A 12,983-nucleotide genomic window follows, 5' to 3' on the forward strand; every position below is an offset into this window, starting at 1 on the left:
AATGGCGGAGCTGGCGGCCTCCAACCTGCGACCGACCCCGAGGCTCCGGAGGCAGAGCCAGCCAGGACTTACCAACGAGAGGCTGGCCGTCTTCGGGGCTAAGGCAGCGGTGGCCCGACTTGCTGGTGCGGCGTTCTGGCTTTCGGCGGCGGCCTGGAGCTGATGCAGTGGGGCTCGGAGCTGAGACTGCGGGACCCAGAGCGGCGACTGCAGGACCCGGAGCGGCGACTGCGGGACCCGGAGCGGCGACTGCGGGACCCGGAGCGGCGACTGCGGGACCCGGGGCGGCCCGGAGCGGAGACTGCGGGACCCGGAGCCGGGGCGGCGGCCTGGAGCGGAGACTGCGGGACCCGGAGACTGCGGGACCCGGAGCTGGGGCGGTGGCCCGGAGCGGAGACTGCGGGACCCGGAGCTGGGGCGGCGGCCTGGAGCGGAGACTGCGGGACCCGGAGCTGGGGCGGCGGCCTGGAGCGGAGACTGCGGGACCCGGAGCTGGGGCGGCGGCCCCTGGAGCGGAGACTGCGGGACCCGGAGCTGGGGGGGCGGCCCGGAGCGGAGACTGGGGGACCCGGAGCTGGGGCGGCAGGACCGGAGTGGAGACTGCGGGACCCGGAGCTGGGGCGGCGGCCTGGAGCGGAGACTGCGGGACCCGGAGCTGGGGCGGCGGCCCGGAGCGGAGACTGCGGGACCCGGAGCTGGGGCGGCGGCCTGGAGCGGAGACTGCGGGACCCGGAGCTGGGGCGGCGGCCTGGAGCGGAGACTGCGGGACCCGGAGCTGGGGCGGCGGCCTGGAGCGGAGACTGCGGGACCCGGAGCTGGGGCGGTGGCCTGGAGCGGAGACTGCGGGACCTGGAGCTGGGGCGGTGGCCCGGAGCGGAGACTGCGGGACCCGGAGCTGGGGCGGTGGCCCGGAGCGGAGACTGCGGGACCCGGAGCTGGGGCGGTGGCCTGGAGCGGAGACTGCGGGACCCGGAGCTGGGGCGGTGGCCTGGAGCGGAGACTGCGGGACCTGGAGCGGAGACTGCGGGACCCGGAGCTGGGGCGGCTGCCTGGAGCGGAGACTGCGGGACCTGGAGCTGGGGCGGCGGCCCGGAGCTGATGCTGTGGCGGGCGTTCCAGCTTTCGGCGGCGGCGACATCACCACGGAGGTCCGCTGGACTGGAGAGCGGCATCTTCGGCCTGGATCGATCGCCTCAGCGCAGAGGGAGAACAAGGAGGGAAGAGACGGAGACTAAGACTTTGCCTCCATCACAGTGAGGATGTGCTTGGTGAACTCACTGTGGTGGATGTTTAATTTGTGTTTATTGTATGTTTTGTTATTATTGATTCTGTGTATGACTGCACATAAAATAAAGGATCTATCTATCTATTCTGTAGATCTGACATTCTCATTCTCCAGATACAGTTTTATGGATTACTGACAATGGCAGAGAAATAAAGAGAAATGTTTCCCCACACTATATACAAGGTCATTGGCAGTTTAATGAAGAAGCAATATTTACATTTTTTTCACCAGTGAAAGAACTCTGCAGTTTTTCCATCACTTACTGTTTCTAACTTTTTGTTCTTAAATCAAGAATACTTCAACGCATGCAGGCACATAAAATAATGACAATATAAACCTTCAGGTATAAACAAAATCCATATTAGAGAATGTCAAGAAGAAGCATTACAAAATATGAAAGTTACCAACCAGTTCTGTTTGCAGTTAATGCCAGCACATGGACAATCAAAATCTGTTCAATGAACAATGAAATGATCTACAAAAATCATTTTTGTTGAAATTACTTCAGTTTATTTTTTATGGCAAATGCGATTAAAACTGACCAACACTGAAAACCAAATTCATTCCCTCCTACAACTTGCAGTCCAGAGACTTTCAAAATTCTCACTTCACCTTTCTCCTTCAGTAATCATGCATTTATTGCCACAGTGCAGAACAATAACCTCGGATGGCAAAGGGAATATATATTTACCAGAGCACTACCGGCAGAGCTCATTAATAACTAAAATTTGCTGCATTAACTTACATATGAATGGCTGCATTACATTCTCCTCAACCACACATATCACTCTCAGTTCAAGAAAATATCCCATGAAATAGTGACTACATTTCAAATGCAGAGGCAGCTGTTATAGCTGATTAATCAAAGACCTGTATTAAAACAAGTATAGCATTAACATAGTGCTACCTCCGCGTACAGCAAGAGGATGTAAATCCATCCTACCTGGATAAAACATTATACATTTCTGAAACAAGTGTTTATTAAACTGAAGGTAGAACTTAATATTCAGTGCTTCAACAACCTCCCTGATTGAATTTATAAACATGAATGCATCAACATATGCAAAACTTGAGTTACATTAGTGGCTTCTGAGAGGTTCAGCTCAGGATAAGTTATTGTTAGAGCATAAATTGTGCAAAAATATTACTTGTATTTAGCTTGAATTAACGTAGCCTCTTTTTCCAAATGAAACAGTTCAATAATGGCTGATCTTTAGTGAAGTTACCCATTTACCATCAATTACATTTGTAAATGGCTATGTAACAGGGGTTGTGTTTAATACCCTGTGTTTAAAGCTTCCGAAGATCCAAACAGCCTAAGCACAAAACTCTCGGTCAAGCTCTGACACAATATTCCGATTTCATAATGTCAAGGATTTCAGCTGAAGTGACGACCAAGGCGCGCTGATCTGTAGTCAGACCGTAACTGCACAAAGGCATGAAGGATGTTCTTGTCAAGATTAGTTAGTTGCTCTCCAGAACAGACCTGCTTAAGGTTGTCAGGTGCTACGACCAGAAGATTACAGAGTGCATGGAGCGTGTCAAAAAGTTGTAACACCAAGGGGATCTGCGAAGAAAAACAGAAAAAAGTTCAATTATGAAATAAACAGCAGCAGCAATGCTATAGTATCAAACTACATTTTTTTTTGCAAGGGGGTGGGGGGATTCTTCAACCCAAAGAACGCATAAGGCAAGAACCAAATATGGATAGCAGCATTTAGAAGCCTATTTCCCCAATGCCCACCAACAAAAAACAACTATTTTCTAGAATATTTTTATGTGGAAATAATCTGGGAAAGGATAATTGTGACTGAGAAGTACTGAGTAGGATTGTGTAAAACAAAAACTAGTGGTAAGCAGAATTATTTAAACATGAATTTTAACTCATGAACTTTATTTAACTCATGAATTTTAACTCATTAAATTGTCACTAAATTTGAGGATATACAGTTATACCATAAAACTTGCATATTCCTGCATCCAATTATTTTAAAAATTGATAGATTGAAAGGTGCAGCATAAAAACAGGTTAATCAGCCCACCAAGTCCACACTAGCTATCACCTGCTCACTAGATCCATGTTTCCCACTTTCACGTCCACTCCCTACACACTCAGGGCAATTTACACAGGCCAACTAGCCTACAAACCCAGGATTGGCAGAAAATCAGATCACCTAGAGGAAACCCACACGGAGAACTTGCAAACTTCGTACAGACAGCACCCGAGATCAGGACTGAAGTGGCCGTTTGGTGCCGTAAGGCCGCAGTTCTCTCAGCTATGCCACTCTGCCACCTTTCCTAGCATTTGGTGCACTCATCAGTATACCTAGTCCTCAGTACCTGCAGGCCAAAAATCTACAGGTCTTGGTATCTGTGAGGTTAGTTATGTATTACTTTATGTGGGAGCTAAATGCATGGCCTCATGAACACTGGGGTTTTGGTGCGTAGGGCGGGGAGACATGTGTTGGTGGTGTGTTGCTAGAGCCAGGGGCTGGAGTGCCTGTATGTTTTGGCATGTACTACCTGGTTAGTTTCGATATGTACTGCCTGAAACTTTTACTATACAGGTGCACAACCTTTTATCCGAAAGCCTTGGGACCAGACACTTGTCGGATTTCGGACATTTTCGGATTTCCGAATGGAAGATTTTTAGCGTAGATTAGGTAGGTAGCGCGGGCGGCTTGAAAAGACTGGAGCGGCTGCCTCCTCCCCGGAGACCGGGGAATCATTGTAAATCATTGCATAAATGTTAGTCAGTTAGTTTGGAGGGATTTTATGTGGTGGTGGTGGTGGTGGGGTTGGTAAAGGGGGAGGGGGGTAAAGGGGGAAACTTTGATTCTTAGTCCCCTACCTGGTCGGCGACTCCCAACATCGCGGAGCTGGGGGCTCCGTCCGGCCGCGGGCGGCGCCGGTTGGAGCTCCGACCCCGGCAACTCTACCCCTGGCTGCGAGGCGCTCCAAATCCAGCGCCGCCCGCGGCCGGACGCCCGCAGTCCCAGCTCCGCGAATATTGGGAGTCGGCAGCCACAGTGCTCCAGAGCTTACCGCACGGCCACCCGGTAAGGCATTGCCTGCTCCCCGCTGGTATCCCAGCGCTGCGACGCCGCCGACTCCCAACATTCACGGAGCTGGGGCTGCGGGTGTCCGGCCGCGGGCAGCGGTGGATTTGGAGTGCCTCGCAGCCAGGGGTAGAGTTGCCTGGGTCGGAGCTACAACCGGCGCCACCCGCGGCCGGACGCCCGCAGCCCCAGCTGGGAGTTGGCGGCCACAGCGCTGCGGAGCTTACTGCACGGCGACCCGGTAAGGCATTGACCGCTCCCCGCCTCTCCGACCAGGTAGGGGACTAAGAATTAAAGTTTACCCCTTCACCCCCCCCCTTCACATAAAAGCCCTCCAAACTAACTGACTAACATTTAAGCAATGATTTACAGATGTTTAAGTGTCTCCCCGGTCTCCGGGGAGGAGGCAGCCGCTACAGTAGTACAGACTTGGGTTGACCGTGGGTCGTTTCGGGTCAAGTTTGGCGCCAAACGCGAGCTTTGGTGTGCAGACGACATCCTGGAAAAATGGCCGGTTTTCGGAGTTTTTCGGTTTCCGGAACACCGGATAAAAGGTTGTGCACCTGTACTAACATGTAGAATAAAAAATGTGAATGGTGGGAAGATTGAAATTATGCCAAAAGTAACCTGAAAACTGGATATATGTAAGAAATATTTAAGAAAACTCTTTCCCATTGTGTGCAACTTGGGAATTCATTTAGAGAAAATAAATTATAGAATCAAGACAGCAAAATAAAAAACATGATGTCTCATTAATTTAGCCAGTGGCTAATAGAGGGTATACAACACCTTAAACTCTTTGGCACACTTCCGATATTCAGCAACATCACAGATAGCCAGCATGCCACCCATTGAACTGTAGGTATACTGCTGGAGGTGCTCATGAATTAAGCGGTGGAAACGAACTCCCAACTCTGTTAGAACAGTGTCCACATTCTTCCCATCCATTGAATTTCGATTTTTTTCTACTTGCTTTCCAACATAGCCACAGACTTTGACACAGGCCTGCTCAAAAAGGTTGCATAAAGCAAGATATTAATATTAAAGCAAAATGCCAGAAAATGCCTAAATTCGGCAAATGCCAGAAATAGGGGTAAAAACAGAAAATCTTGGAAATGCTCACCATGATCTGAAACATTAACTCCTTGCAGATGCTGCCTGATATTCTGAGCATTTCTAGCATTTTACCATTATGTGACATTAGTATAATTTGACTGTTCTATTATGCAATGAAGCATGATTATATTCAACACTAATCATAGTTGTTCCAGTACATACATCAAAGCATTTGCTTTGTAACAATTGCAATGTTGGTGAATTACAAAATGTTGGTGATAACTTTTGACGTGTATAATTTTTATTTTTAGTTCAAGAAAATTGACTGCTAATAATCAAGATTCAGTTTATAAAATAAAAGTGATACACATTTAATGTTCAAATATTTCAGAGAATTAGCACACAGCATTCATCACAAAATTAACCAGGACACTGAGTTGCTTTTCAATTGGCCTACAAACTCAGTTTCGAAAACAACTGCTCGTTTTAGCAAAAAATGAATGGATACTCCAGAATTATTTATTTTTTTTTGTGCCATATTATCAATGAAAAACATACGGACTCTGAAGAGAATTTGAATTTTTTTCAATGGAGCGTTTGAGGTTGAGCGAGACCTGTTGGATGTATATCAAATTACGAGAGGCATGGATAGGATAGTCAGAATCTTTTTACCAGTATGAAAATATCAAAGACCACAGAAATACAGATCACAGAGAATGAGGTCCCTCGCTTTTAATATATCTGAACTCAAGAAACATCAATTAGATCAAAATAAATAATGGATGCCATTATTGAAAAGGGTGCAGAAGAGATTAATCAGAATGGTGCCTAGACTTGCAGGCTTGAGTAATAAAGAGGCTAGGACCTTTTTCTTCGGTGTGTAGGAGGTTGAGGGGTGATCTTATTGAGGTGTACAAGATCATGAAGGACATAGATAAAGTGAACACTCACAGTCTTCTCCCTCCAAGGTCGACAATTCTAAAACTAGCAGGCAAAGGCTTAAGGTGAGAGGAGAGAGATTTAAGAGGGACCTCAGAGGCACCTTTTTCACTCAGAGGGTAGTTCATGTTTTGAATGAGCTGCCTGAGATAGTAGATATCTGGACAAATATATGGATAGGAAGAGTATGGAGAGACATGGGCCAAATGGAACTAGCCCAATACGACAACTTGGTCAACATTAACTAGATGAACCGAAGGGCCTGTTTCCGTGCTATATAGTTCTATTACTCTGTGTATTGGGACCCAACATTCAATATCTGTGTTTCTATGGGTCATGTAATAGAATTCACCCATCGGTTAGGATAATTCCTCGGGAAAATGAACTTCAATGAACCTTTCAACAGGTTTCCATACTATCCATCAATGTTGGATTTGAGCTCCAATGGCAGAAATCAGAGCATTGCCCCAAATGGACAACCCAATTTATAATGCTTGCCACATTATTCTCCAAATATCCCATAACAGCAGGCAATATAAAGGTAAAAGGACAGCTGCTTCAACCACTGAGTGACAAAGTGACTGCCATCGTGGCATTTATCCACAAGTTCCACTAATTTTCGACAACTACATCAGATATTAATCATTCCAGATATCGTAAAGTCTGCACATCTAGTAGTTGCCTTAAACCCACTATACAACAAATTGATTGAATCCTGCGGTGTATAAAATGGTCATCATGTTTTCTAAAATAAAGGGATTGCACTTCAGTAATTCACAGAATGCAAAGGATTTTTTTCGAATCTATTGTAGATGTAACATTGCAAATTATTTTCTCACCATACAAGTTAGAAAATGTAGTTAAATAAAAAAAGTTTAAAAGCATTTTGCAATATAAATGCAGACTGAAGGCAGCAGCCAAGGAGACATCAATAACTCAGCATTAAATCTTTCAGCACAATCATGTGTAGTAATTTGGAAACAAATTATAGGCATAACATTTTATAGGTGCAATAACTTTCATACATGAATTGCTGCAATATGCTCTCAAAAATGTGCAGTTGTGTAGGTACATACATTGGTATACTGAATTAATACGTTGTTTTCATCCTCTGGTTTGAAGTCCGTCTTCTTCTGTTCAACAGACAGAATGTGCTTCATATGTCCAATCATGCAATTCAAAGTCCTTCACAGAATAAAGGGAACATTTTAATATGATAGAGCTGTTCTTTGCCTAGAGCAGAGGTAGACTACATTATTCAGTACAAAGACTGTGCATGATAGTACTACTGATGAAGTGTTCATTTTAATGATAGTTATACCACAATAACTTTTAATAAAATGCATATTTTATTTAAAAAATCAAAAATCTCCATGATTGTGGATGATCAGCCAAGATCACAGTGAATGGCGGTGCTGGCTCGAAGGGCCGAATGACCTACTCCTGCACCTATTGTCTATTGTGACAGGATGCACCCAACATCTTTCCGTGCTGTGCAATTTTGCGACTTTGCTGATCTTAAACTGAGATCGTAGGAGATTATCGCTGTACTATAAAAATGTCACATAAAAAATTCAAAATAATTTATTCACATGAAAAGAACCAATTACAAAAATGATTAGAAAATGCTAGAAGAATTCAGCTTTCACATAAAGTATCGCAATAATATTAAAATAATGTAACCACTGTATGTGTCTTCACACATACAAATTGCAGAGCAATTTAATCAATTCCTATTCACAGTAATAATTAGAGACTTTTCAAATAGAAAGTTTAGAATCACTGTCTACATTCAACTCAATTTACATTATAATATGATAATGTTTGCTATTTCCAGTCAGCAAAAGTTTACAATCTTCCATATTTGAATAAGTGGCAAAATTGAATTTTTACAAAAGAAAAATCTTATTTTTCTCAGGACTAAGCGGCTTAACGGTACCACCATTTAGAGAAAGGGCTAATTTTAAAGATGTTCAACAGATGATTAACTGAAGAGTAATAAGATGCTGTGTAAAACATGAAATACTGAATTTAATGAGATGCTTTAAATAGGTACATTGTGATGAATTCACATCTACCTGTCAATGCCTGTATCTAGTTTAACTTCCATCTGTTCGATCACCTCTTTCTTCTTCTGTAAGCACTCAGGAAGCTTTGGAGAAGAACTGAGGACACAAGCAACAGGAAAAACACAAACATCAACTTATTTTGTTGGCAATAATTCAAATGAACACAGCTGAAAGATCTGTTCCTGTGCTGTACAGTTCTGTGTTCTTTGAGTAAATTTAAGAGTCTGTAGAGAAATGGAATGAACTACATTTTCTGAAATCTTGAAGTCAGTTCTAAATTATTGCATTCAACATGGGTATTTAGAATACTATTTGACAACTTACCACAATTAGATTGACAAACATACACACATATATATATATAATATATATATATATATATATATATATATATATATATATATATATATATATATATATATATATATTTACATATTACATATATATATATATATATACATATACATATACATATATATATTATATACATATATATATACATACATATATATATATATATAGATATATATATATATATATATATATATATAAATATACATATATATATATATATATATATATATATATATATATATATATATATATATACACACATATATACACATGTATATGTGTGTGTGTATATATATGTGTGTATATATATACACATATATATATATATATATATATATATGTGTATGTATATATATATATATATACATATATATATATATATATATATATATATATATATATATATATATATATATATATATACACATATATATATACACACACATTATATATATATATACACATATATATATACACATATATATATACATATATATATATACATATACATATATATATATATATATACACATATACATATATATATATATACACACACATATACATATATATATATATACACACACATATACATATATATATATATACACATATACATATATATATACATATACATATATATATACATATACATATACATATATATATACATATACATATATATATACATATACATATATATATACATATACTCTCTAATAAGTTAAAAGCTAGATTTAATTTTCTTTTAGAATATTTAATATCACAAAAGGATTACTCATGTCTGAAAAATAAAATATATTAATTAAATTAGGCGGTCAGGCCCTTAAATAGCTTAAGCAGCTTTTTAGACAAGGATCCGCCATAAACACCAACAGCAAACAAATCGGCACCAGTTTGTCTGCAAAAAACATTGCATGATCCTACTGTGCACTTAGTCCCGGTTTTCTTAACTGGATTCATTTTACTGTTGATTCCACATTGCTAAAAACCTTTACTTTAGCTTCATTTTGTTTCAAACTGTGTCATAATTGCTTCAAAGTTATTTCAATTGCACATAAAAACTGAATGCAGCAAGCTCACAACTACACAAACATGTCACATTGATTATTCAAGGCACAGAGGCTTATGAGTTAAGATATTTCATTTTGAGTAAGAAAAATGAGCAATAACCTCAGCCCACTCACCTTATTAGTGGCATGAGGTGGTCATTAAATTGCTTGTCAAACAAATGAAATATCGTATTTGCCTGTTGTACAACATCTAAAAAGTAAAGGCTTGAAGTCTTGGAATCTGTAGATGGGATTGCTAAGGAAAGACAGAAAAAGCCTGCTCATTTGTCGATCATGATAGAGAACCAACAACCAGAACAGAACAAATTACATTTTGCTAATTGTCCAGTTGACAAAAGTAGATTAATCTGTTAACTACATTCAAAAAATAAAGTGATAAAGAATACTGGCAACTAAACAAACACATTAGTTTCATTTCAATTCATAATAACAATACTGGAGGCCATAGCTTTAAGGCCAAAGGAGCAAAATTTAAAAGGTAATGTGCTGGGCACCACCAAACTTAGAAACAGCTTATTTCCCTCTTGTTATCAGGTTTCTAAAGGGTTCTTCCATAAGCCACTGTCCTATTCACCTCTGCTACACTGCGGACATTGGACTTTGTTTCTGGTGCTACAATGCTGAGACCTATATTCTGCACTCTATCTTTTCCTTTGCTTTATCTATTGTACTTGAGTCCGGATATGTATAGTATCTATGTATAGGATTACGATTCGATTGGATAGCATGCAAAACAAAGCTTTTTAATGCACTTCAGTACACCTTATAATAATAAACCTACACCTACTTTTTTTTTTAATACACAAGTGGTGAGTGCCTGGAACACTCAGCTCACAGGGTGGTAGTGGAGGCAGAGGCGCATGGACTTTTGGCGCATGGAAATGCAAAGAATGGAGGGATATGGAACATGTGTGGGCAGACAAGATTAGTTTATCCTGGCATCATGTTTGGCAGTCATCATGAGCTAAGGACCCTGTCCTGTGCTGTACTGTTTTAAGTTCTAATTATATTGATAGTCAATACACAACAATCAACATAATTTCAGAACGGGAAGTTTCTACCTTGACCATCTATCAAAATAACTGGATTAGTCTGATTAATTGGAATAGTCTATGATTAAAGAGTTGTGGGTCTATGGAACAAACTGCCAGAGGAAGTAATTGAGGCAGGTACAACAACAATATCATCATCATTTAAAAAGACATTTGGACAGGTATATGGATAGGAACGGTTTAGATGGATATGTGCTAAATGCGGGCAAGTGGGAATAGCTTAGATGGTGCATCTCAGTCGGCATGCATGGGCTGATCGGAAGGGCTTGTTTCCATGTTGTATGATTCTATGACATTAGTATTAAGTTTCAACATAACTTCAACTACAAATTAGAATCCATATTTTCTGATGAATAACGAAATGAGATGTTTCTTAACATGTTGGAATAGTTGGTGGTTAGTGGGAGAGGATTCAATAGAATAAAATGCAGCAAATAAGGTAGTCAGATGGAAGAGTGGAGCTTGGAATCATGAAGCAGGCAGATAAGGGCTAGCAACTTGAAAAGTGTGGAAAAAGTGAAGAAACCTAGCGAGAAAGATGAGGGGGAAATTAAGGTGTCAATGGAAGCCATTTGGTTAGTTCTATTTGAATGCTGTGCAAGGGAGAAAAAACAGGAAAGAAATGTGAATATTAAATGTTGAGGAATTTGGCAGAGAATGGAAGGTTAAAAATGCAATGGCTATGGTGTGATTAAGAGTGATCCTTATTGAAGTTGGTCACAGCTTAAGGATAAGGGGGAAATCCTTTAAAACCGAGATGAGAAGAACTTTTTTCACAGAGAGTGGTGAATCTCTGGAACTCTCTGCCACAGAGGGTAGTTGAGGCCAGTTCATTGGCTATATTTAAGAGGGAGTTAGATGTGGCCCTTCTGGCCAAGGGGATCAGAGGGTATGGAGAGAAGGCAGGTACGGGATACTGAGCTGGATGATCAGCCATGATCATATTGAATGGCGGTGCAGGCTCGAAGGGCCGAATGGCCTACTCCTGCACCTAATTTCTATGTTTCTATGAAGTGGCAGTTACTTTGAAAGGTGATTGCACAAAACCTAGGAAAGTGAAGTATTTAAGATTATTTAAAAATATTATAAAAGATATTTAATGGAAATACAAAATTGAATCTATGCACTGAGAATCATCCATATAGTGAACAATCTATAAATAGAATTACCTGCAAGTCCAATCTCTAGCGCATAATCAATATGTTCAACACACAAATACTCCACTAGAATAGTAAATATTCGAAAAGCATTCTTTGGTAAATCAGAAGGGTCAGATAACTAGAAATACAAAAAAGAGTATCAAGTGTGTGGGTAGTGGTTAATTCAAACATTATATTCACCCAGCACAAATAAGTTTTCTTAAAAATAATTTCTGGAGTCTCCAGAGTGAAAGGATTCATCAAGAACATTGAGAATCCACTTGGATTCACTTGGAGAAAACCAATTCACAATTCAAATCGCAAAATCGTTCTCACCCTATGACACCTTTCAAAGGCCTGTCTGGTCTCCTGCAAAAGATTGACAACCACCTCCTGTGACAGGAAAGTCTCACCATGTGTGTCAATACTTGGTCCAAGTGGTAGGTTGGTACGTTGGCGAATTCGCTCCTTTAGATCCTGAATACTACAAAATTGAAAAAAAACATTTTATAAACAAAGCCCCCAATCGAGCTATGCTAAGGTTCATGAGCTATCCTTATTTAAATAAAACTAAATATAAAAGTATCCAATCGAAAAAAAAAGACACAAAATTTACCAAGAACATTACATTTATTTAGTAAGATTTAATAGACACAAGGAACTGCAGATGCTGGAATCTTGAGTGAAACACAAAGTGCTGGAGTAACTCAGCAGGTCAGGCAGCATGGTTAGGCGAAGTTTTGACATTGTGCTATTTGAGTCTGAAGAAGGGTCCTAACCCAAAACACTCCATTCCCTCCACAAATGCTGCTTGCCCAGCTAAGTTACTGCAAGCACGTTGTGTTTTATTCAAGATTCTAACATCTGCAGTCCTTGCATCTCTATTATATTTTATTGATACCAATCCTGACTAATACTTTGGACAGATTTGAAAGAGTGTATTATAGCAGGAATTCC

General features: G+C 40.8%; 1 protein-coding gene across 1 annotated transcript in view; it reads right to left on the reverse strand.

Moving 5' to 3' along the window:
• Window positions 1–1,462: 1,462 nt before the first annotated feature.
• Window positions 1,463–12,983, reverse strand: part of exoc5 (exocyst complex component 5) — a 50,912-nt gene continuing 39,391 nt past the window's right edge. The window contains exons 12-18 of the mRNA XM_055640472.1: window positions 12,363–12,510; window positions 12,057–12,165; window positions 9,950–10,070; window positions 8,418–8,504; window positions 7,416–7,524; window positions 5,134–5,349; window positions 1,463–2,852 (exon numbers count right to left, since the gene is read on the reverse strand). Coding sequence (XP_055496447.1) covers window positions 2,664–2,852; window positions 5,134–5,349; window positions 7,416–7,524; window positions 8,418–8,504; window positions 9,950–10,070; window positions 12,057–12,165; window positions 12,363–12,510 — 979 coding nt within the window. The 3' untranslated portion in view covers window positions 1,463–2,663. The remainder of the gene's footprint in view (window positions 2,853–5,133; window positions 5,350–7,415; window positions 7,525–8,417; window positions 8,505–9,949; window positions 10,071–12,056; window positions 12,166–12,362; window positions 12,511–12,983) is intronic.

This window comes from Leucoraja erinacea, chromosome 9, assembly GCF_028641065.1.
Source record: "Leucoraja erinacea ecotype New England chromosome 9, Leri_hhj_1, whole genome shotgun sequence".
NCBI classification, from domain to species: domain Eukaryota; kingdom Metazoa; phylum Chordata; class Chondrichthyes; order Rajiformes; family Rajidae; genus Leucoraja; species Leucoraja erinaceus.